General features: G+C 37.7%; 1 protein-coding gene across 1 annotated transcript in view; it reads right to left on the bottom strand.

Annotated features, from left to right (window-relative positions):
• EYS (eyes shut homolog) overlaps positions 1–26,142 on the bottom strand; it is a gene marked incomplete at its 5' end in the record, with an annotated part of 687,713 nt that overhangs the window by 231,411 nt on the left and 430,160 nt on the right. The window contains one exon of the mRNA XM_082048968.1: positions 808–920. Coding sequence (XP_081905094.1) covers positions 808–920 — 113 coding nt within the window. The remainder of the gene's footprint in view (positions 1–807; positions 921–26,142) is intronic.

The following is a 26,142-nucleotide window of genomic DNA, read 5'->3' as shown; positions in this document are numbered from 1 at the left end:
AGAGGGGAACCAACACTTCTTTCTAGTTGAGGTTTGCCACAAAAGAGGCCAGAGTTCTGTATTTTGTATAGGAGTCACACTCACAAAAGTTAAAGTAAAGCCATTTAAAAATCAAAGCCACATGTAAAAAGGCTCATGCAAAATTCTCCAGGGATATAGGACGTATGTCTTGTGACTAAAATCATACTCTGTTCTGGAATACTTCATGACCTACAAATGCAATTCACCTCTACTTTCTGTTGTTTTCCACATATCCTTGTTCAAACTTTTGTATGCCAGAATAGAATCCTGATCTGCACCCTTGTCCCTCTATAGCCTTTTATTTCAGCCAATGTGAATATCCAAAAAATGAAACCAAATGGAGTCTTTTATGTATTCAGAAACAATGCTTTCCAGCATTTTTCAGTCTCAGATATAGTAAGCATAGCAGCAAATCATCAGTATTTGTTACAAGATTAATGGAAATCCCCAAACCATGAGCAGAAACACAATCAGTACATCACCCTGCTTCCCACTCCTACATTTTGTTGCAGATTACCTTGCTTAGTTCAGTGTGTTTCAGCATTCATTGGTTGAACACTCACTCTTGATAAACTGTCAAACTTAATTGACCTACTATGCAAAAAGCATCTTACATAAAGGAAAGGCTTCAGAAGCAGAAAAGAAAGCACAATATCCATCTATGTAATCATTTTTTTTCTGCAACAATTGCAGAAATTGTCTAAAATGGTCACCTTATATAAGGAAGAAAGCAAAATCATCACAACCAGTTTCTTCTGATTTGAAAAGGCACAGAGGGTAGTTTACCTGCAATTGTGAACATTATTTCTTCCCACAGCATTGGAGAAGTTGAAAGGTCCCACATTATTGATTTCTATGACTTGTATACAGCCAGTGAAATTGTAGACAGGTCCAGGTACCTACAAAGGAGAAAATGCACATGGTTGTTTTGCTTGTTGTTGTGATCAGTTTTAAAAATCATGAAGTTTCTGCAAAAGATTTGTATTTTATTTTAACCCTGCTCCTGAAGAACCCTCCTGGTCCCCATTTTTTCTCTAAAGAAATTCTATTAAAAAAAAAAAAAGTGAAAAGGAATAGGCGTTCAGTAACTCTGCCTTCACTGTACTTTCTGTCACCAGGGCACCCACCTTGTTCATCAGTGGGCCTGCATTGCCTCTGGTGTTAGTTTTATCTGCCACGTATTGGAAAAAGCTGGAACACAAGAGGTTCCACTTAAATTTGTGAATAAACTTCTTCTCAGTAAGGATAACAGAACACTGGAACAGGCTGCCCAGGGGGGTTGTGGAGTCTCCTACTCTGGAGACATTCAGGACCCGCCTGGACGCCTTCCTGTGTAACCTCATCTAGGTGTTCCTGCTCCGGCAGGGGGATTGGACTAGATCATCTTTTGAGGTCCCTTCCAATCCCTAAGATTCTGTGATTCTGTAATTACAGCAAGATAAGTCATAGTGACTTGAAAATAAACTCATAGAGTTTTGGATATACAGACAGCACCACAGGTATAGTGAGACACCAGCAAAAAGTGGACTTCTCTAACTTTAATCAGGTAATTTCTATAGATGAACACAAGTAGTGGGAAATGGCAAACAAGGAAACCTTGAAAAGTCTACTTTTAAGTTTACTACTTTCCTGCTCAAAAGATACGTAGCACAATTAATCGTGTTTCAAAGATGCCTAAAGATCTGCTAAAAATGCAGATCACTGTAGGGGCACTCAAAAAAACAGAACAATAAATTGTTATGCATATCCTGCCATCTAAACAAATATACTGACACAATATGTTGAGAGGTGTTATAATATACAAACAACCCAAAATATTGCGAGTCTTTTATAAACTGGACCACTGGACTGGGACAGATTTCTGGTCATACCACATCATGTGTACCCATCCTTCCAGCCACACAACAGGTAAGAATCCATGGTTTATATAATAAATATAATAACTTGCATGCTGAAATGGGAAAACAAGTACTGGTAGGACTTTCCCAGAAGATGAAAGTCATTGACAATTTTGAATGGTGCCTTGGGAGACTACTCAGGAAGAAAGCACAGTAACATTGGAAAAGGGTATGACATGAGGCACTAAATGAATGCTGGTCATAAGCCCATAGAAGGAGAAGCAAGTGTTGGCTTAGTGTTTAACACTGCAGAGGACCCTTTCCCAACATTGATCATGAAATCAGGTTTAGATACAAAAAGTCATTGAGGTTGTCATTTCATACAGGCATACTACATAAAAACAAAGGGACTTTAAAAATTGACATTCAAAGGAATATCTCAAAGGCTAAAGCACCTGCAGATGAATACTTAAAGCGAGGGATCAGAGGTTCTCATAAAATGTAAGTAAAATACTAGAAAAATAGAAAGGTCTTTAGAGACTGCTGAAAACTGGATTGTTTAAATAGGAAGGTACAAAATACTTCTAATGGCCAAAAGACACCCTTTAAACGTTGAAGTCATGTCCAAATGATGGAAAATACGTAGTTGTATAAATGTTGTTGGTAAAAATCCCATAAAGCAGGACAGGTAAAGAAAAATAAAGATCTTGAGGAACAATTTGCTAAAAGCGTAATGGTGAGCAGTAAGTGCTTTTTAAAACCCAACAGGAGCAGTAAGCCTGCCAGAAAGGCTGTAGGGCTAACAGACCGTCAAGTATAAAAGGCATGTTCAAAGACATAAGACTCTAGCAGGAAATGTAAATGAACTCTCCAAAATTTAATGTAGAGGAGCTCTAGGGGGTTTCTGTGCCAGAGCCCCTTCTTAGTAGGGATACATCAGAGATCTCAAACTAGAAAAGTTTAAAATAAATGGACAAAGCAAACAGTAGGAAAAAAACAACAAGAAAAAAGCCACAAACAAACAAACAAAAACAAAACAAAAAAACAAACAGTGTTTTACCCAGAAGTCCTAAAGGAAATTATTGTAGCCATCACTTAAAATGACATTCAAACCATAGGAATGGTTTTAGGGATTTTTTGGGTTTTGTTTGTTTGTTCTGGGTTTTGATTAGTTTGGGGTTTTTTATTGCCTTTATGATCCAAGAAAAGGGGACAAGACTAGGGAATGCAAATGCACACCTCAAACTGTGGATCATTAAGTCCCAGTTCCATTCCAGACAAACCATTTAGAACTACATTAAAGAACAGAATTAACAGATACATAGATGAACATAATGTACTGGGGAATAGTTGAGATGGTTTCTGAAAAGGAAAATTGTAACTCTCAGGAGGAACGCTGAATACGTGAATAAGGATTTCTTGGCACATAGTGTTTGATTTCCAAAAGGCTTTTAATATGTTTTTGTGTTAAAAGATTCTGAAGTAACTCGGTCACTCTGGGATAACAAGGAAGGGCTTCAATAAATGAAGAGAACGATTAGAATAGAAGCAGAAAAACTGGGAATTAATAGTGAGCTTTCTCAATATGGAGAGGCCCTAGAAATTCCCTTAGCAATCTGTAGTAGGGTCTGTGCTCTTCAGTGTATTCACAAGTGGCTCATTCTTTCCTGTGTTACTCAGGGTAGGAAAACAAAATTCTGAGGAGTTCATAATATGCAAAAATTTAACAGTATGCAAAAACTATAAAGTATATAAGGATGATGATACATATGAGAGTTTCTGAACAGAGAATGTCAAGGACAGTTAGAACAAAATAGTGCACAGATGAAGAAAGTTTTCACAGTTTCTCACAATACAGGATCAAAAGGACATTGATATTACATAAAAGGGTGCAAGGATGAAAGCAAGCTAAAGGTCATATTTTTCATACAACTTGAAATTAAGCTGTGGAACTCCGCTTTAGGATGTTTTTTGCCATCACCTACTACAAGACAGCTGAGAGCCACCTTCAGGCTTTAAGAAAGCACCCTGTTCCTCTCAGGACTTCCCCAGGCTGGGGCTGCCATAAGCTGCTCCCAGCTCCCTTGGGAAAGGAGGGGTCTCTCCTTCCCAGCAGAGAGATTCGCGGCTCAGGGGTGACTTGGCTGAAGCAAGGCGAAGTCCTTTACTCCACACTGTTCAGCTGCACTGAAAAATAACCCACTGAGCAATGCCATGCACAGTAAACAAAATGAACCAGCCTTCCAACCCATGGGAAGGGCTCAAAGCAAATAATTAAAGTTCATTGTTTATTTCTTTAGCAGCAAAAGCTTAAGGGAAGTTAAGACTTTAAAATGGATATATTACTTCAAAACAACAATGTAGAAAGTTATGATTAAGGTGGCATTTGAAGTCAGTAAAGTTCAGCTACTGGAACGAGGAAGGTCGGCTCTGTGTAGCAAACAAGTTTTAGAGGATTGCACCGAAGATCCGTGAACTTAGAAAGAAACAAAACCTTCACTCAAGGACTGGATGTGAACACTCCTTTTCTCAAAGTTACACTTTTGATATTAAAAGAACAATATCATTTGATATACACCGATGGCTGACGTAGACTATAGAAATGGATTATGGACAACAGAAGACTGTGTCTCTTCCATTTCATTCCTGTATGAATCACTTTGGCAAGGAAATAGTGCGATGGACTGCCAAGTGTTATAGTCAGCAGTCTGCTTTTTTTGCCATTATCATGACAAAGTATACCAGGTAATCTTTGAAAATGTATTGTCCTATTAAGTTGCACATTTTACTTTTTATAAGAGATACTTGTTATTTTTTTTCCCCTGCCTTTTATGAATAGTAATTAAAGCAATTTTCAAATTAAGAGGATGCAGGATCTGTTGCCTTTCTAATATGAACATGGACAGAAACAGTTACAAAATTCTGAGTCAGAAATTACATAGGACCCATAATATTGCCTAAAAAAGTGAAAAACTGAACAGTGTTTTAATATTGGCTACATAAATCAACTTGGCTACATAAATCAACTCTGCTGCTTTTCTCCGTTTTCCTCTTCTGAAGTTTCACTAAAGCTTAATTCTGATTGTTCCATTCACAGCATGTATGTTTTTCAACAAAAGCCATAATTCTTGGTATTGTAAAAACAAACCAAACAACCAATAAAAAATGAAAGGAACCAATAAATGCAAAGGTCAGGTATGATATAGTTTTAACATTTATGGGAGCTACTGTGCCTAGGTAAGTTCATTCAAGACTGAATGTCGGGTTGGTATAGCGAAAATTCACTACGGCAGCCTATGATCTATTTTGCACACTGAACAGCAAATTAATCACTTGGTTTGGGAATAAACATTTAACTGCATATTCCCCCAAGCACTGTTGTCGGTGTATATTTTAAAAACATGGTTTCCTTACCCCCAAAACAAACATAGTGATTTGGCTCATAATAATTTCTCCTACATTAATATGTGTATATTTTGAATGCAATGCATTCCTCTACAGTAATGTTAAAATACTAACTTATTTGTTCTGTAATCATAACTACATTATAAACACTTTGGTCAAACAATTACTTGCCTTTAGAGTACTATGCTATCTATAGAAAAAACAGATGTCTTCTTAGACATATTTAGGAATAAGGACTATTGATACCAATAATCAAAAGTAAGCAGCTTTTATTCTGCCAGTTTTAAAAATAGTTTTTTTATTGTGATTAGCAGAGTATTAAAATATAGACTTCACATGTAGTTGGGATTCCTTCCAGTTACAAAAGTACTGGAAGTTACAAAAGATATGCTGTCGAACTGTAATACTTACATTGCCTGAAAATGTCAGGGTCATAGCAACACCAGAAATTTAATTTAATACAATTCACTATTCAGAAACTATGCAGATATGTTTGACATATAGTAACCATGCTCTTTAAATGCCCTTTATACTTGACAAAAATGAGTACAGATACTTACCTGGTTGGAAAAGTTCACACATATATGTCAAACTATTTATTAACATCCCTTACTGACTAGCTCAAATTAGAGCTGCTGTTAGGTAGAATTAACCTAGAATTGAGTTCCCAGTGAACAGAGCTTGCATACTGCCATTTCACTACAGATTCATAAATAATATAATGAGGTTTTGTCTTATGACCAGGGCATTTATTAAAAATAAATTCAATTAACTCAAAAGAAAGAAAAAGCGTAGTGCAAACTTTCCTAATTTGTCTCCACTCAAGATAAATTTTATATATCTTAAAAATTCTCACCATACATATTACAGTGTACCATGATACACTATTCAGTAATCTTTGTGATTCCTGTGAAATATGCCTAACTTTGGAGTCTGATTTGTAGAACTCTCTTCAAAAGATTGTGAAACTTTTCAAAGTGAAATATTTTAAATATAAAACAATATGGCCCAAGTAACCAGTCTCCTGTGCTGTAGGACAAGGAACTTAAACTATGCCTTCACATTGGATCTGTGAGCAGACCAGTACTGGTAAAACACCTCCTGGATTGCTGTGGTGTACAGTGAGAACCAGACTGGTCATCTGCCTGATCCCAGACTCTGTCAGGGTGAGTTAACCCAGTATAACAGACATTCACATTCCTCTTGCATTATTACCTCATCTAAATTGACTGACAGTGTAAAACTTGACTGCAAATTCCCATGTCCCACTGTCAATTTCCCATGATTCTGCTAGTTTGTTCTGGCTGAGAATGGTTCATTAAGCCACAAAGGATTAATTAAAATCAGTAAGTCTGAAAGATTCAAGGGTACTGAGAAATTCCCTTACCATTTTTATGAACGTTTGTCCTTGGCCAGGATCCTTATATTTTAAACTTGCTCTTGGCTTGCAGTTAAGCAATTGCAATGTTGCATTTCAGAAGTGATATGAAGACTTTGAAGTAAGGAAGGACCTTTCTAAGTTTTATGGCCAGCAATGTCTAGCCTTTTTGTGAACAATTTCAGTGTTTATGCTTATAAGCATAACGCATGATTTACTTACTCTGTGTTTTATTCCAATTCTTAGTTCAACTACTGTAATTTATGGTTTTTAATTCTCTCTTATTAATGTGGTACAATACCTTACCCATGAATAAGATAGAAAATATATTGGCCTGAGATGACTAGGACATGTAGAGTGAAACTAAGAAAACAGACTTATGTTTCTTATCTAGTACAGACACAATCAACTGTGTAAATCAACTGATCTCCCTGAACTTCCCCTTTTCAGAGTGATGCTGAAGTTAAACATATTCAACACTGTGCTGTGCTGATACAATAAAGTATTATAGCACATTAGAGGAAAAGTGTTTGGAGTCCCTCACCGTTAACTACTTTTCAGTCTAAGCCAGTCAACTTCTGTAGTTCTGGTTCTTGTACAATCAATAACAAGTAGCTTGGACTTGGAAACCTTTAACACAATAGATGTTTCTATCAAGTATATGTGTTTATGTACTGATGGATTCGATGATCCTCATCGGTCGGTTTCAACTCAAAATATATTATGGTACCTAAATTAAGAATCAGTGTGAAACACTTCTTCCTGAATCATAAATGCTGAGTTACAAAAAAGGGAAGGGCTGAAGCAAGTGGTTATCCATCTGTCTGAACTGGACGAGGTAACACCTTATCTAAAACAAAGACATATGCATATAAAAGGAATTAATACTCATATGATGGTCAGGCTATCTCTGGCATAAAGAGGAAATACATATGTTTCAGGGACATTGATTGTATTTATCTGAAATATCTGGAGGCCTTCAGAAGGGAAAAATGGCTATAAAACCTAAAATGTTCCAACAAAATAGACTCTTCTTTAGTAAATGTAACCTGAGGTATATGTATTCAGAAGGGGTTCATTTTGATGGTGTTCTATGAAAGCTGAAGGTTCTCAGCTGAAGAAGGGACAAGAAGAAAATTTCTTCATACATTTTTATGATTTTGTGTTTTCTTATATCATACCTGTACATCTTTTATAAACACCTGCGACTGGATTGTCTGGTTTTGTATATTGTAAATACTTCACCCCCACCCCTAGCTTAGTCTCTTTTAAGACAAGTATGGATTCAAGGTAACACAGTATTCCTCACACAAGAGGTAACAAATATGTCAGCTGGCACACTATTCCTTTCAGCAAATGTTTTCACTTCCCAGGTCTGCAGTGGGGCATATACATGCTATGAGGACCAGGTGAGAACTAGCATTACGGCAGTTTGCGGTGTTAGGAACACGGTAACAAGTAGAGCTGCCCGACACATAACAAGGTGTTTAGGAGCACACATGCATTCCAAGGTCACCAAAATGTTAGCCGCATACATTTAGGTGATCAGAAGTGTATCGACAATAGACAGATCACATAAAAACTTTAATGAGGATGTGTGAAGAAGGTAATTAATCCATGCACTTCCAAAATGCATTTAACACATTCTCTTACTATGGTAAGACAAGACAAATTTTTGTGTTACATAAACAATAAACTCTATGAATGACTAAAAATTTAAAACCTTTACCAATGTTTGTTCAGAAAACTGATAGGTTACTATATGCTGTTGTCTGCATTGTCTTTCAGCTAGATGTTACTGTCCCTGTAACAACTGTAACCGAATAGGAAAATATAACTATAATTCATCATATTAGCATAGACTGAGATTAATGGCAGTTTGATTTGGCACAACAGAGAAATGGACCCATGACCTGTTTTGTCATCTCTCCTGAGGAAAAAAAAGAAACCCTTTAGCAAAGGAATGATGTAAGCAGTTGGATTCAGTTACCTAATTATTTTTTTTTTTTTTCAGCTTGAATTTCCAGTTTGAGAATCACAGTCCTGAGAGACTTAGAACAATATGTGTTTCTGCAGATCTGTGAACTGTCTCTGTACTGCCTGCTCATAGACAGAGTCAGATATTGGTTTATGTGGCACATTTCCTTTTGTTCTAGCTGTCAATTCTATCTCCCCCCAGCTTGACTCATACACTATCCACATACTTGTCAAAAGACACACCTAGTCCTGGGATTCTTATATTTGCCCTGAGTTCCGTGCTCTTAAGAGTCCTTGTCTACATAATTTACAAATTTTATTTGTAATTGATAGTCCCCAGGAAAGCCAGAGTAGACAAAAAGGTAAGATTCACATGAACAAATATTATGCATTAGATAATATAGAGGAGAAATCAAACAATCTAAAAACTGGAAGTATGAAGTAAGTTCTTCACTTAAAAACAAAAACAAACCTGAAAACAAACATGGCAGATTCTAAACCACTTCCTTACTTGCTCCCATTACACAGTTCCTCCTCTCCCCCTCCCTAGTGTTGCTTTAAGCATTGCTGACCTGCTCTATTCTTCTCAAGATGAAATCTTACCTCTATGATTTTTACTTTCAACATACCTCAGGCTTTTATTCAGGAAAAACACTGTGGGGTCAGCCACTTTCCCTTTCTTGAGATTCTAATGCATTTGTATTCTTTCTCTAGCACATTTTTTCTGGTTGAAAAAAACTTTCCAACTGTCACAAAATTTTCAAGGCTATTAAAGGGCTTTAGAATGGTGTATAAAAAAAAAGGTCTTAATGCAATAAACACCCTACTGAGCTCACAACATTTAGTTTTCTATTCAGGCTTCACAGAGACTACAAGTGTAATAATTAACAGTACAGAGACCTGGTACTCAGGCGGCTCTGAGCCCTCTCTTCCACTGTTCTGCATCTATTGAGGCTTCTACTACAACAGAGTACATCTGATAATGAAAAATAACTTTTTTTCCCCAAACTTTCTCCTAGAAATAGACATATGAGAGTAAACAACCACCTTTATCCAGCACTGAACTTTTATCCTTTATCTCCAGTAGCAACCAATACAGGATGCCAGGAAAGAGAACAATAACAGATCATGTAGCTCATGGTATTTCACAGAATCACAGAATGATTGAGGTTGGAAAGGGCCTCTGGAGGTCATGTTGTCCCAGGGAGTGTTGCCCTGCATCAGGTGGCTTTTGAATATCTTCATGGATGGAGACTCCACAACATCTCTGGGCAACCTGTGTCAGTGCTCAGTCACCCTCACAGCGAAAAAGTGTTTCCTGACATTCAGATGGCACCTCTTGTGTTTCAAGTTGTGCGAGTTGCCTCTAGTCCTATCACCGGGCACCACTGAACAGAGCCCGGATCCATCTTCTTTGAACGCTCCCTTCAGGTGTTGGTACACATTGATGAGCCTGAACCCTCTCTTCTCTGGGCTGTCAGCCTTTCCTCACAGGAGAGATGCTATAGTTCCTTAGTCATCTTAGTGGCCCTTTTCTGGGCTCTCTCCAGAATGTCCACATCTCTCTTCTACTGGGGAGTCCAGTACTGGACACAGCTCTCCAGGTGTGGCCTCACCAGGGCTTTGATGTGCCAGCAGCACTCACGCTAATGCAGGCCAGGATGCCATTAGCCTTCTTTGTTGCAAGGGCACATTGCTGGCTTATGTTCAACTTGATGTCCACCAGGACCTCGAGGTCCTTCTCTGCAAAAGCTCTACAAATCTTTCTTGTAAAAACTACAAATCAAAGGATGCCTGATGATGTCAGGGATTCTTCAGCAGGGAAGTTCTGCCATGTCAGTAGAGGACTTTTCACATACTGATTATAGAATGATATAATGTCACTTGATCTCATTCAGGTATTAGAACTTCAAGAACCAAGAGGAACAAACATTCATATATAAATACATACACACATGTGTGTGCATACACACACAAATGGGCTTATTATGCACTCATTTATGCTAGTAACTAGGAAACTCTTTTAAATAAACAGATCTGATTCATTCAAATCCCTCTCTTCCAACCTCAGTAAAAATTTCAAAAGTATTTTGCTGTACACAACAAAGCTACCAGAAAATAGACATCAGGTTTGCGGGATGAACAAAGAGTTTTCATTTTCACAAATGATTACAAGGCAAAATTGATAGCCTTGTTTTTCAGGCATTGAGTACACGAGATCACAAATGGCAAACAATGTAGGATCACGTGAAAAGGCAGGATATTTCTACCACTTCAGGTTTACGTTAACATTTCATCTTATAATTAACTTGAGTTGATTTTGGAGTACATTCTAGAAATGTATTTTGTTCTAATTTTTCCACCTCTTTTTCCATACTCTTCTTCCTGTGTTGTGAACAATAATCTCTAAAACAGCATTCTGTAACCTGGGATGAGAATTTTTATAACAAGACAGTGACACAATCAGATAACATTTATTCTATGTTTACTTTTATCTACAGAGAAAGCAGCTTTCAGTAGTTTTATATATAATTCTCAGAATTCAGCAAACACCAGGACAGGAAAGTAGCTAGAAGCTAGGTAAGTAAATAAGAAGGAGGTTTAAGCCAGAGAAGAGAGTGACAGGGACTGACACAGTTACTCATCTTTGCCCCTTCTTGCATTCAAAAAATGTAGCATTAATACTAATAAAATAGGAAATGAATGATTTTATGCTAATTCGCCTTAAAGTTCCATTTTTTTAAATGTTTCCTCATCTTCTTTCATTTCTATATCTCATTTCATTTAGATGAAAGAGCACAAAATATGAATTAGATTTCCAGTGGTTTCACATATAGTGGCTGCAAGTTCCTTTATTCCTTTCTTGTTTCTGTGATGCACACCAAAAATCACAAATTTACAATGTGATCGCCATGTTCCTCTCTTAATACCGACACTTTCTTTCTATTACAACATCTTACTTGGCTTCTACCTTTAGAGCAGAGTGCATTTCCTGCTGGCTTGGCAAATGCATTATTTGACTATTTTTCAGCCTCAGCTATTCACTGCATGCCCAATAGGTACATTCAGATACTTAGTTTAGAGTGAAGCCTTTAAGTGAAAAGCACTGAAGGGCTTATTTGCCAGGGACCAGGAATTGCCTCCGTTGACTACAGTTTTCTATAAAAACTGCCTCTGCTATATTGCTTGCAGTTGGGAAAAGAAATGAAACAACACAGTAAAATGTCAAAGCTGCCAAGACACACAAAGTCAATTTATTGCTACTGAAATAATGGAAACTTGTACATAGAAGATCAATGAGAAAGGAAGATCCCAGTACTGAAAATGAATGCAGAGAGATCACTAACATTATTAGAGAAGTAGGTTCTAGGGGAAGTCACACAACTATGAGACCAACTTAGCATGCATAACAGGAGACCAAATGTTTTCAATATTAATAGAATCTCCATTCCTCAGCAAAAATTTGATTTTTTTTTTTTTTACCATCTACGCATTCAGACTAAAAAAGATGATGTTACCTTATATTTTAGTTTAATAAATGTCAAGGACACTGTAGAAATACTTGTCACCCAGGTTAACTCTGGAAGGAGCAAATAGGAATCATCATAACTTAAACAGAGCCTAGCAAACAAAGCTACATCTTCAATTAAGGTTTTATCTTTTGAAAGGAAAAAAGCCCAGAATTAAATGAATAATTTAAAGAACTGAAAATATCAAAGATGGGAGGTGTGAAATTTCCATAATTAAAGTGGCAGAAATGTCTGGCAATCACCAGCTGGAAGAGGGTAGTGGGAATAATGAAGACCACACACAAACATACACACACAAAGACACAGCAAAGAATGATATGTGTTGGAAGTAGAAAGCACAAAGATGAAATAAAACTTGCCAAAACTCAAGCTGAGTTGGACCTTACACAAAATATAAGCACACTGAGGAAAGAAGAAAGACTGACTGAATGCGAAGAGAGGCATCACGTTGCAAATATTGCAGCTGTCACCAAAAACGTTTGTCTTACTAACACTGAAGTAGCACTTCTGGGGTTCTCCTAGACCATGTACCAGTGTGCTGCTGTAATGGGCTCCACACTATATTTACTTCTAATTGAAGCTAGTATGATATCCTCTTAAGAATAACAGTTACCTTCTGTAAAACTAGAACAGTTTATTTCCATAGGGAGCCACAGGGTGGGCTCTTTTTTTTTTTTTTTTTTAAAAGAAGTTCCAAAGAACAACCCAGACAGCAGGCAATAGACATAGCAGGGAAGTCGCAGACAGCAACTTAAGCAGAGAAACTGAAATTAGTGTTAGGAGAACACAACAGAGACCCAGGGCTCAGAGAGGAGAGAGAGGAAAACAGGATCAAAGAAGATGTAAATTCATTAACATTCAGAAAAACAGTGACAGACTAAAAACCCACCTGCAAGATCATGGTGAGTGGAGAAAGATTGCACCTAGATATTTTTCTCCTGCTTGGTCTGACATCATGTTAAGCTTTTATTAGAAACAGACTAAATGTCCTTGTTCTCATTCTACTAAAACCTGGCATGTTTCTTATTTTGAAGACTTTTGGTCTTCTTCGGTTAAAGAAAACCATGCAGAATATCACACCCAGGTGGCTTCATGTAATTTGGGTCAGATCAGGAGGCTATCAGCTCTGAGGGTATTTATGCAGCCCTGTATTATGACTCCATGAGAAAACCCTGTATGGCAATATTGCCTTCACTGAAATATTAGGGGATGTATATAATCTCACATGAGTATATTCTTGCTGGGGTACCTACTGGTATAGTTTTCTGCAGTTTATAAACCTGATACTTCTACCACCAGATACTTCAAGCTATGACATCACACTTCTTCCAAAGAATTATTATTATTATTTTAATTTCATAAATGCTGATTTTTGTTGAGTATTGCCAGGGTGAAACATCTCTTATCTAGATAGTAAAGAGAACTTTTTAGTGGCTGTCCTAATATTTCTTTATAAAGACATTGTTAGTTCCTTGTGAAAGAAACAGCTCTTACCAGCTATTCAGGCAGGTCTCTCACCTCTACTCACAACTTTAACACATTGAAAAGTCTACTACAGATAAACCTACAAATCAATAATGACACCTAACAGAAGTATAAGAGAGAATACTGTGGTGATTCATTGTCAGTACATGACAGAAGATAGCCACAGAGGTCCCTCTGAGGTGAGAGTGAGCTTGAGGAAATGCAGTGGGTTGACCCCAGCTGGCAGGTGAGCCCCCCTTCCAGTCGCTCGCTCACTCTCTCCAAGCAGGATTGTGGGGAGAAGAAGGGCAAAAGCAAGCAAACTCGCAGATTGACATAAAGACAGTTGAAGTGAAGGGAAAATAAGAGGGAAAAAAACAAGTGATGCAAAAGCAATTACTCATCACCAGCAAACTGGTGCCCAGTCAGTCCCTGAGCAACAGCTACTTTGGGAAAACTTCCCCCCAGTTTTATTGCTGAGTGTGATGTCATATGGTATAGGATATCCTTTTGGTCAGCTGGTATCAGGTGTCCCAGGTCTGTCCCCTCCCAGCCTCTTGCCCAGTCCCAGCCAACTTGCTGAGGGGTAAGAGCATGAAGCAGAGAAGGCCCTCATGCTATGTAACCACTGTTCAAAAACAGCCAAAACATTCCTGTGTTAGCAATGCTGCTTGGGTCACCAGTACAAAACACAGCACTGTATGGGCTGCTATAGAGAAAATCAGCTCAGCCTCAGCCAGATTCAGTACAGGGAATCAACGCATCTAGAATTTCTCAGGCATATAACAAGAGTAGTTGATGTGACGCTTACTGTGAGTCAGTGCATGGAAATACAAACAACTGCCATTAAAGATGTAAGTGAAATACAAAGTGATACAAACATTAGTGATAAACATGACAGAAGTGAGAAATAAAACCCAAAAAATGTCTGTTCCAGAATACTGTAAAAACACAACTGTGAGAGCTAAGTTTTGTTTTGTTTTTAATTATTATAAACTCAGGCAACACTATATGGTTATAGAATAATAAATAAACTACTTTAATATACTTTATAGCCACATGTATGTTTTTGGTTTCCAAGTTTGTATTTATCAGAAATGACAACAATTTGCTTCACTTGTCTTCCAAAGCACAGAAATGTAATCAGTAAAAACAATTTTCAATGGGATTTTGTGGGATTTAGCAGCAAATTGTCTTATTTTTTCCTGAAGAGAAACTCTTGGATTTGCATTTTAATAGGATGGAGGTGTACACCCAAAACTTCATCTTTGTGGCATAAACCTCTCTACTATTGAAAAAACTTGAAGAAAAATCACACATATATATAAAACAGGTACAGATTAATATTGGTTTTGTCTATTAAAATATGTTAAGAAGTGCTTTTTCTCATGTAGCCTGAATTTTGCTATTAGCTTGCTGCAATTTAGGCCTACACGTTTACTGTTATCAAAAACAAGTTAACAGATGAGTAAATGGACAGCTAAAGGAGATCAGCTCTTGATTTTATCTGTGTGTTACAGAGAATGCATGAAGAAACAGAAGGTAAGATTTATGCATTCTCATCAATTGCAGAAAGAACCAGTCTGAGAGAGATGAACCTATCATTTCTGAACACACAAAGAAAGAGTGGGCAACTAATCTAGGGAACTACTGATTGATAGGGTCATTTGGGTGATTATTGCATTAGTTGCCTGACTGGTACAGACATTCTGTTAAATATATTTCCGCCTTGTCAAATGTGCTGTAGTCTGGTTTCTCCTGAAGCTGAAAGGGTCCTGCCTAAACTACGTGGAAGTAATTGCTGTTACACAGTTCCCATTAGGTTTACACCCTTGGACTGTATCACTACAGGAACTACAAAGGAAGATTACAGGCCACTAATTGGTATCTGCTGGTATGCATAGTCAACACATCCCCTTTACTGAGGTATAAACCCTAGATCTTCTCTGTTTTGCTTCATTGTTTGTAGGAAGAGCATAGTGTCCAGCATCCATGTCTCTTTGATATAATTCTGCCTTGAAAAAGAGACTGAAATGGAGAGGTAAGCCAGGGTGAGGAACCATGCCAATGTAGTTTTGGACTGCACCTGAAGCCCACAACCATTTTCAAACTTCAAACATCAAACTTCTTACAGAATATTCCAGAGCACACTTATACAATGAATGATTATGGCCTATCCTCCCAAGCTTTGGGAGGCTGCTTGGGAACAGTATAATCTTCAGTCAGTGTTTGGAAGGAACTCAAAGTGATCAGATGACAGATGTCTAGGATGCAAGCACGGAAGAGCACTGCTGCATTAAGTCACCTCACTGTAGTCGCTTTAAGCTTTAAGCTTTGCTAGAAGGGTCTGATATCAAACATAGCCTCTAAGGGCTCATGAAAGTTATCTGCTAACTGCTCAAGCCTCACTTCTCACTTATCATCAACCAGAAGTGCTGAAATTGTCCAAAAAGCATCTCAAAGAGTCACACAGAGGAATTACTGAAATGTCATGTTCACAGACAATGCCATCTGTTGAGCTCCACTGCTTGCAGACAAATAAATTAATTCTTTTTGTTGTTTGTATAACATGCGGTGGCAAATTTACAATTCTACAAGGTGTATATATTATGAATTGCATCGACTTCCAAGATGTCAATGTGAAAGCATAGCTCCATCAAACACCACAGATCCTGTGTAGCAGACTGCTTGAATGTTCTCTCCATCCCGTAATGCTGTGTGCTGCCACTTTCAACATATCACTCATTTTCAAAAAACCATTTCTAGACTGGACCATGAACAATAGGCAAACAAAGGTGAAATACCTGACAATGTACCTGAGCTGTTATGCACATACACACTGCCAGATTTCCAAGCTAGACAATGTGGGAAAGCTATTGGATAAAAAAAGCTGAACATGCTCAGCAGAAGATAAGTCTGTAATTGCCCAGAATTTTGCACATGAATAGGAAAAAGAGACAAATGGTTAATGTTATTATGAGAACCAGGGTTGTCAAAGAATGAAAGAGTCACACAGAGATTGAAAATTTTCTCCCAGGACAATTCTCACATCAACCCACACATCAAGACAAGGTGTCAGGGAGATGTCTTGCCAACAAAAATGAACTGTAGCTGTTGCCAGAATCCCATTGAATATGCAGGAGCTGTGGACTAATTAAGTGGCAACATTAACCACAAACTGAAGATCTTAACAGCAGGTCAGCCTAGCAACTGTGGGAAAATCAGTGTCCTCAGAGTTGAAAGAGAAAAAGTGATCTTGCAGCCTTGCTACTATGTTCAAAGAGAAACGATCACCTGGATTTGAAGTTGTAAATTCATAAGAGCAACTTGATTGGAAGTACAAATCAATGTCATCCCTTCAAAATGTTATTCAAAATAAAGAAATAATCTCTACAGAAACAGAATCATATCTTTGCACATGATCAGGTCATATAATTGCATATCACCAAACCAGCATCTTTCTTCTGATAAAATCAGTGTGTCTTTGTATAGGGTATGTCATGGTTTCGGCAGTGAGGAGTCTGCAGAGGTGACCTCTGTGAGGAGAGGCCGGGGTTAACATGCTGATTCCAGCAGCTCCAAACACCCACCGCAGGGCACAGCTGAGCCCCCAGCTGTGGTGCTCAAGCCTTGGGGAAAATGCCACAAAGGTGGAGAAGGCATGGAGGAAAAACTGAGAGAAACAGAGGTGCAAACATCATGGGCAGTATCTGGTGCGTGGAGAGGACCGTGACAGAGCAAGTGGATGTTTCCTGAAAGAACCGTGACCTGTAAAGAGGACTCACACAGGAGCAGGGGAACTGCGTGAGGAGGAAACAGCAGAGATGAGCTGCCATAGAGTGACCATGGCCCCCATCCCCCCTGTGCCTCTTGGGGCTGAAGTGGGAGGAGTTGGGAATGAAGTTAAGCCTGTGAAGAAGCAGTGTGGGCCAGGGGAAGGTTTGGATTTTGTCTTTTGTTTTTCACCACCTGAATCTACTTTAATTGGCAAAAGAATAAATCAGTTTTCCCCAAGTCAAGTCCATTTCAGCCATGACATTAATTGGTAAGTGATCTTCCTGTCTTCAACTCAACCCAAGAACTTTTCATCTTATTTTATCCCCCTGTCAAGCTGGGTAGGGGGAGTGGGCACTTAGTCAATGTTAGCCCACCCCACTCCTGAAAACTGACAAAAGCTTAGCAGGTAGCAGGATTGTGATCTTAATCAAAAGACCATTTGTATCTAAGGTCAAACACTGAATATAAGAGGACCTTAAGATGGTAGATGATATTGTAGTTGCATGCAGTAAAAGGTAGAAAGGATAAAAATAGCATTGAGCTTTCCAACACATACTTCAGGGTGCTGATACACAGGAATAAGCTCGTGGGAATAGTGCAGACAACCCATGATGGATAAAGAGCTGCCATATGTGTGGCTGGTTAAATGACTGTTGAGATTGACCTTGAGGAGCGCCTAGGGGAAGGAGAAAGAACGAAACTTTATCATTCTTGCTATGACTCATTAGAAGGATTCAAGAGAATATGGGATGACATAGTTTTAAAGGAGTGAAGGACTTAAATCAGTTCTCTTCCGTAGATTCATCCGTTTCCTTCAGGAGCCCTGTGCAAAAAAAAAAAAAAAAAAAAAAGGGGGTACCAACAGGAGGAGGTACCCGATAGATCATGAACAGTTTTCAGCACTATGGAATAATTGGTGCCAGTGGCTGAAAAGTCCTCTAAGACAGATTCTGCAGTTTCAGATATTTTATTGATGAGTTCTTACTGGTGAGCAAAAGCCAAACAGTTCACTACTGAAATCTGAGGGATATAGGAGAATTAGCCTTTTCTTCTAGCAGTCAGTCTCTTAACATCTCTGTTCCCTGTGAGACACATGCCTCTGTATTCCTCTGATGCAGCCATGGGAGAAAAGAAAAAGAACAGCAGAATACATAGGTTCTCAGTATTCCTGCAGGTTTGGCAATTGCAGTTCATTCATTTAACAGATGACAGTAAGAGCGTAACAGTTGCCAAATTGCCTGGTCAGGCTCCAGCAAGGCCTCACTGACGTAAAATAATCTTGCATGGGCTAATATAGAAGAAAATTTCCATTACACTGTGTCTGCCCTAACTCTTTGAATGCTGGATAGAACTTTCCAGGACCAAACACCACACTGGATTCACAGAAGGTGGCAGGCAGGCTGAACCTGAAAAACTCCAAAGCCCAAGAACAATACATCTCTAGGCATGCATGATACAGATTCACCTCTCTCATCACTGGCCACATTGCCATATTATGACAATGTGAAGAAGATACCCTAAAAGGAAGTTCCAACTTGTGGCTCCAGAGCAAAACACTCAGTAGAGTGAACTACCAATGACAGGTGCAAACAACAGGGTTTGGATATGTGATTTGGTATTGACCCCCAGTATCAGCATCAGCACTCTCTTTGGTGGTTAGAGAGGATATGTATCACAGGATCCCAGAAATATTTCTGTTCAAAGGAACCTCTGGAGGTCTTTAAACTAGGAATGACAGGAGAGAGCTACCAGCAGCCTTGTGAGGGACTGATGAGCAAAGCCCTGTGAAAGCTAACAAGCAAAGGGCCTGGGGTCACAAAATCAAAACAACAGTACCAGCCTTTCCTCATATGAGGGATGATCCAGTTCCTTAATCCTCTTTTTGGCCCCGTGCTGGAAACACTCCAGTAAGTTCATATCTTTCTTGTACCGGGGAGGTCCAGAACTGGTCATATTAATTCAGGTGTGGCCTCACCAATACTAAGCAAAGAATGACCAATGAATCTCCTCATTTGACCTGCTGGAAATGCTCTTCCTAAGGCAGCTGCAGGATACTGTCAGAATTTCTTTGCCATAAGGGTGCCTTGTCAGCTTATTGTCCACCAGAACTCCAAGGTCCTCCTTTGCCAAGCTCTTCTCCAGCCAGTTGGCCCCACCATGTACTTGTGCATGAGATTATTCCTCCTTAGGTGTAGGACTTTGCAGCTCCCCTTTTTGAACCTATATGAGATTCCTATCAGTCAATTTCTCCAGTCTGTTGAGGTCCCTCTGGATGGCAGCACAACCCTCTGGAGAATTAGCCACTCCTCCCAGTTTTGTGTCATCTGCGAACTTTCTGAGCGTGCACTCTCTTCCATCATCAAGGTCACTGATGAAGATGCTGGACAGTATTGGACCCACTCTTGAATCCTGGGGTACACCACTAGCTACTGACCTCTGACTAGACTTTAGACCACTTATCACAACACTCCAGGCCTGGTCAGTCAGACAGTTTTTAATCCACTTCATTGTGGACTTCTCTATAGCTGTGCTTTGTCAGTTTGTCTGTGATGATGTTATGGGAGACAGTGTCGAAGACTTTACTGAAGTTGAGGTAAACAACAACCGCTGCTCTCCCTTTTCCACCAAACTGGTCAAGTATGATTTTCACTTTGTAAATTTGTGTTGATGTAAGATTCTTCTCCTTCATGTGTTTGGAAATGGTTTCCAGGAGGATGTTCTGCATCACCTTCCTAGGGACTAAGGTGAGGCCATTTGACTTATAATTTCCTAGATCTTCCTCTGTGCCCTTCTCGATGATAGTAATATTTGTTCTCTTACAGCCTTCAGAAACCCCTCCTAAGTGCCATGACCATTCAAATATAATTAACAGTGACCTCATGATGACATCAGACAGCTTCCTCAGCACTAGCAAGTGCAACCTCCCAGGCCTCATGGACTTACATATGACCAGCAAGAGCTCCCTTATCTCCACCCATGTACGTATTTATTGCTCCAGACTTTCCCTATGGTCTTAGGGGCCTGGGATTCCTGAATGCTGGTTTTATGGGTAAAGACCAAAGCAAAGAAGACATCACATACCTCACCCTTCTCTATGCCATTTGTCACCAGATTCTCTGCCCTGTTCAGCACTAGACCCATAGGTTTCCTGATGGATTAAGACATGAATTCCCATGGTGAACCTGTCTTGCCAGATAAGACTTGAATCACTGGTGTCAGTACAAAAAATATTATGTGTCTCAAGAAATGGGGTACAAACCCACAGCTGGCACAAAACTGAAAGGGAGCCAAAGCTGAGTACCTGAAATCCAAAAGGCAAAGACAACTTCAAAGCAATGAATACCAAGCAGAAAAGAATTTCCGCTCCGTACAGTGTGAAATGGTTGCAGATATTAATGTATTTTACATGTTGATTAAGAGGAAAGAGCTCGAGCAGATCCTCTAGAGGTACTGCAACAGAAAGAAGTTCTCGTGTCATAGAGGAATACACAACATATCCCTTCTTTCAAATATATATGTATTTTTTCAGTGGTATGTCAAAGCATCTGAGTGTACCCACCAGTTCCCTTCAGAAACTGAATGATATCATACAATTTTCCTTTTAATTTATCTTTTATTTCCCAAATGCTTATTTCCCTCTACAGGAAATATTAATCAAAAAAGGGGAAAATGTTTTTTCCATACTGAATAGAAATCTAAACTCAAACCTCTTATTAAATTCTCCAAATGTGAAGTTTGCTTACACCCTCTTCCCCCATGTGTTTTGTTTTGGTTTGGTTTGGGTTTAAATTATCTCAAGAGAACAAGACAGGGGATATTTCAGTGATGCCTTTGTATCAGTCTTTTAATTTACTGAGGATGCTATCTGATTAGCCTCGAGCATTTAGAACACACAAATCTGAGTTCAGGTACTGTAAGTATGAAACAAAGTACTTTTGAGAAAAATACTTCCATAAAGTAAAATTCTGAGGGGATTGCAGTGAGACAGTGGCAAATCATCGTCATTCAGGGTTATCAGGAGACTGCTAGTTTATTTCTTTTTCTCCTCACACTCTTAATTTCAGACTCCGAAGATTCGGCAATTTGATTTCCCCATGTACAAACAGGGAGGTCTGGTTATTCCTAACTGCATAAAAGAGCTTCTGGAGAGCTTGGTTGAAGCCATGCATATCAAGACTCTGATAGAAATAAGAAACAGGAATAATCTATTTGGCTGAGCATCCTGATTCTGCCCAGAGTTTTGGAGTTCAGACCCATTGTTTTTAATGGTCTGACTCAGTGCGGATGCTCCCAGCCGAGCCCCGCTGCACAGATGGCCCAGGGCCATAAAGTTCATTGGCTTATTTTCTGCTAGATTACAGTGTGACTATAATATCACTGGTTTGGGTGATCTGTAGCTCTGTAATAAATATAATAAACTTGGCATTCTAGCATTATCTAATGAGACTGAATTACATTTTTAATCTTGCTTATAGTGCTCAGTTTATACTGTGGACTGCTGGCATATTATATATATGGAATGCAAATGCATTTTTTTTATGTGGAATTGTTGATATTAATGAGATTTTTACACTTCTGTGAAGCACAGACATGTGAAAATGTATTGCTATATATAACCTTAAATGTCTCTTTAAATTTGATGCAGAAGATTATCACTGAGAAAAGATCTCGATTCTTCACCAGCAATACTTTCTGATCTGTGTACTTAACATAGTAAAGCACATTTTTACTTTCTGGTTTAAGATTATTTTGTTATGGTTTAGATAGATGTTATTGTTATTATTATTATTATTATTATTATTACACAGTATGTTAACATTATATTAATATTAGTATCAATAGTTAAAACATATAACAGGTATTTGCATTACTAATATTACTATTTACATAATGTAATACTACATACATGCTTATATACACAGATGAAATTCTGACTTCTCTAAAACAACTCTAATGAAATTAACAAAAGTAGTAAAAAAAATTAGAGAATATAGCTGGAGAAAAGGCAGAAAAAAAGATGGCTGCTTCTAATATACATGTTCACAATTGATAAGAAGTCTGATTTATGTGTCAAAAATACTTGTTTCAACTATCTTCTTAATAAAATATGAAGCACAATCTGCAACTAGTAAAATCACCCAAATTAATATAAACTTTTCAAAGTAACTGAATAAAAATAATTGAGGGGATCTTGATGTTTTTATGCCTTCCATTTGGCATTTTCAATATTATAAATTTGGAATTTATCAGACATACAAGAAAGATTTATTGCACATTCTGATTAATATATTCTAGGTTTAGATTTTACTGTAACTAGCAGAATACAAAAATTCTGCATTCTGTATGAGCTGATTTTATTTTTTTTTAACTTTAAGAATCACACAGAACTAATACTGAGTTTCAACAAGAATTCAAACTTGTTTCAAGCAGATACATCAGTGATACATTCTCCAAAACACTTACATGGGCATATTCAGATGTAAGAAAAAGTATTAACAAATCAATAATATGCCTACAAGCATACTGATTAAACTAATTAGAAAAAAAAAAAATAAAAGCAGTGTTATTCACTAAAATGCTCTCTGCACACACCTCTTCTTTAAGTTGATATCTCAAATACTGCAATGTTCAAAATCATCATGTGCAGACTTTACAACACAGATTGACTTGGAAGAAAGAACACGAAGAACTAACACAGTATTACAGGAACATTTTAGATTTTCCTTGATGGTGTCACTTCCCTCTATTGTTTAGCCTTGAAGACCTGCAAGATCACACCCTTAGGTGCTAAGAGCTGCTGGCATACTAGTGATGAATAATTCCAACAGGAAAGCATTGTAGACATCTAGAACTTGTAGCAAAATATCTTAAGTCCTATATGTATTCCTTTTTGGATCAAAGGGCAAGACAGTGTATTACCATTATATAGTAGATATAATTACAGGATATCACAATTACATTAAAGCTGTCTTACCTATCTAATTCCATTACATTTTACCTGGAAAATATTTTTAAAAATGAAAATTTCACATTCAAAATATATGTGATAAACTGAGCTAGGTAAATATATTCCCCCCTCCCCCCCCCCACCTCCAAAAAAAAAAAAAAAAAGGTAATAAGAGCAATTTGTGTTCTTTCTAATACAACTCCCTTCCTGTCAAACCATTAAATCATTATTTCTTATCAAAAGACAAGTAACTGCCTCTGGGAAACCACTTGAATTCTAAAAAGAAAAAAGTAAACAATAAGAATATGATAAGCATTGTGAATGTAGAAAAATAAACACTGGGATATTATGATGCAAGAGTAAAAATCATGAAAGGTGTAGGGTGCACCAGAGAAAAAAGACAATATAAAGAAAGTAGTCAAATGAATATATACAAAGTAACATAAGTCCTTTTGCACTGAATTTTCATGCAGAAAGAAAAATACGATGCTAGAACAATATTATATATCACCTAAACAAGATGATGATAGTGCTTGTTAAATGCTGAAGCAGGTTAGAAAGGGTAAGGAAGAAAACACAGTAATAGGAGAGTTTAATTACTCCCAAGTAGTCTGGTAAGAAATCATGACAAGATATGACGCAGGGACTACATTTTTAGATGCTGTAAATAATGGTTTCTTGGAACCATTAGAAAAACCACAAGAGAAATAACTCTCAATTTTGCATTAAGCCAGGCACAGGATCTGTTTCAACACATAACCATCAAAAATACACTTAAAAACACTGACTATAATGTACTCAACTTCAGTGTCCTTCTGGGAGAAAAATACCCTTAAAAATCTACCAAAAATAGTTTAACTGCAACAGAAAGATTTTATTTAGGATAAAAATAAAAGGAAAAAATAATGGGTAAAGTACTTGCAGGTTACAGTAAAAGACTTGCATTGAGTTCAAATAACTGTGTATATGCTATCTAAAAAAATCCAGACATTATTTTTTAAAAAGGGGAGCTTGGATAACAGAATGGCAGAATAAAGAAGACTATTAGATGACATCTTTCAGACCAAAATATAGGTGGAGAATGTAAAGGAAACATATCTGGTAAATTAAATCTAAACCATGCATATTCAAAAGGGGTCTGGGATTTAATTTATTTTTGACAGAAAAAAACACTTGAAGAACTGTAGGATCAAGGAACAGCTCAAGTTGAAAGGGATCTCAAAAGATCATTTGGTTCAACCTTTCAGAGGAAAGGGAACCTAGATGAGATTATCTAGCACCCTCTCCAATCACATATCAAAACCCTTCAGTGATGGGGACTCCACCCTGTCCTTGGGGACGTTGTTCCAGTGCTCATTAAAACTTAAAAGTAGGAAGCCTGTAATTATTTAAAGATGGTATGTAAATTTTCACTTAAATTGTGTTCAGTACCAAAATACAAGAAAGTGGCAAGTAGGATAGCCATTTTTTAAAAAAGGAAAAAGAAATGTCCAAATGGTTGAAGCAAAGTAAGACCCAGCAAATCTGTATTCAGCAGCACTTTCCTAGAAGTTATAATAAAGAATGCAAGTAGCAAAAACACGGAACAACATGACATAAAGAGTCAGTGTAAAATTTTGTAAGTGAAAGCTATGCTTCCTCTATTATTATTACTACTACTATTACTATTATTATTATTATTAAAAACATTAATGGCTCTGTACAAGCGAATCATTGAACAACATAGCTAATTTCATTTCCAAAAATATTATTGTATGGCTTCCCACCAAAAGCCATTAAAGAAAATTAATAGTCATGGGAAATACAGAAAGGTCTTGTTTTGGGTTAATAAACTAGTTAAAAGAAAGGAAACAAGATTTACAAATATTAGGTGGGTTGTCACATAAGTTAACTGTCACAAATATTTCCATCTGAGTCCTGTTAAAGACATTCACAATTTATCTAAGATTGCATGAAGTACTGAGGTGAAAAAGTTTGCTGATCAGAATAAACTATTTGAAATAGTCAAAACAGCAGCTCCCTGCAGAAGACTGCAGAATTATCTCTTCACTCGAGAGACAGTACCCTTGATTTCAGGAAAATTACTAACTGTATGAGAACAGAGCACGCAAACCATGACTTCTCAAGAATGTGCGGCAGCAAATGTGACAGCAATCAGTAAAACAATGAATGACATGTAGAAGATTAATTTTTGGTGATGTGACAAATATCTATTTAGTTTCTCTGTATATTTATATAAAAGCGCATAAATATATAAAACATTTGCAGAAGAATAAGCAGAGCTTTTATTAGAATAAGCATTTGCATGATGCAAAGACAGATCCAGAGCATCTCCTAAATAGGCCATTAGAAAGAAAAAAGCTCATCCGGATCTAAGGCTGTCATGTCAAGATCCAAGAAGAAATCAGACATCCTTCAGGAGGAGGCACAATGCATTTCAAACCAACAAGCTCTCTGAAAAAGCCTTTCTGAACACTGTAATCACACACCAGACTTAAAAGACCTATAGTGTCTATAAGGAAAGTCAAATTAAAAGGGAGTGGCATAAATAAAATGGCATTTTTTTTTTATTATTTTTTTTTTAAAAAAAAAACCAAACCATGGGTGCTGGAATTGATACAAACAGGAACAGCTCAGTTTTCACAAGGTAGCACTGAAACCCCATGAAGATGTTGGATAGAAGAGTGAACACCGTTCACTTGCACTTTCTGTGTCAGAGCAGAACCTCAAAATGAAGTGCAACGCTACTACAAGCTGAGCACCTACATTCCACTACACCTTCAGTGAAGACTGGCAAATAGCTCC

The sequence above is a fragment of the Streptopelia decaocto genome (genome assembly GCF_964273445.1).
Source record: "Streptopelia decaocto genome assembly, chromosome: 3".
Classification (NCBI taxonomy): Eukaryota; Metazoa; Chordata; class Aves; order Columbiformes; family Columbidae; genus Streptopelia; species Streptopelia decaocto.
The sequence above is the reverse complement of the archived record's forward strand: the minus strand, read 5'-3'. Positions and strand labels throughout refer to the sequence as shown.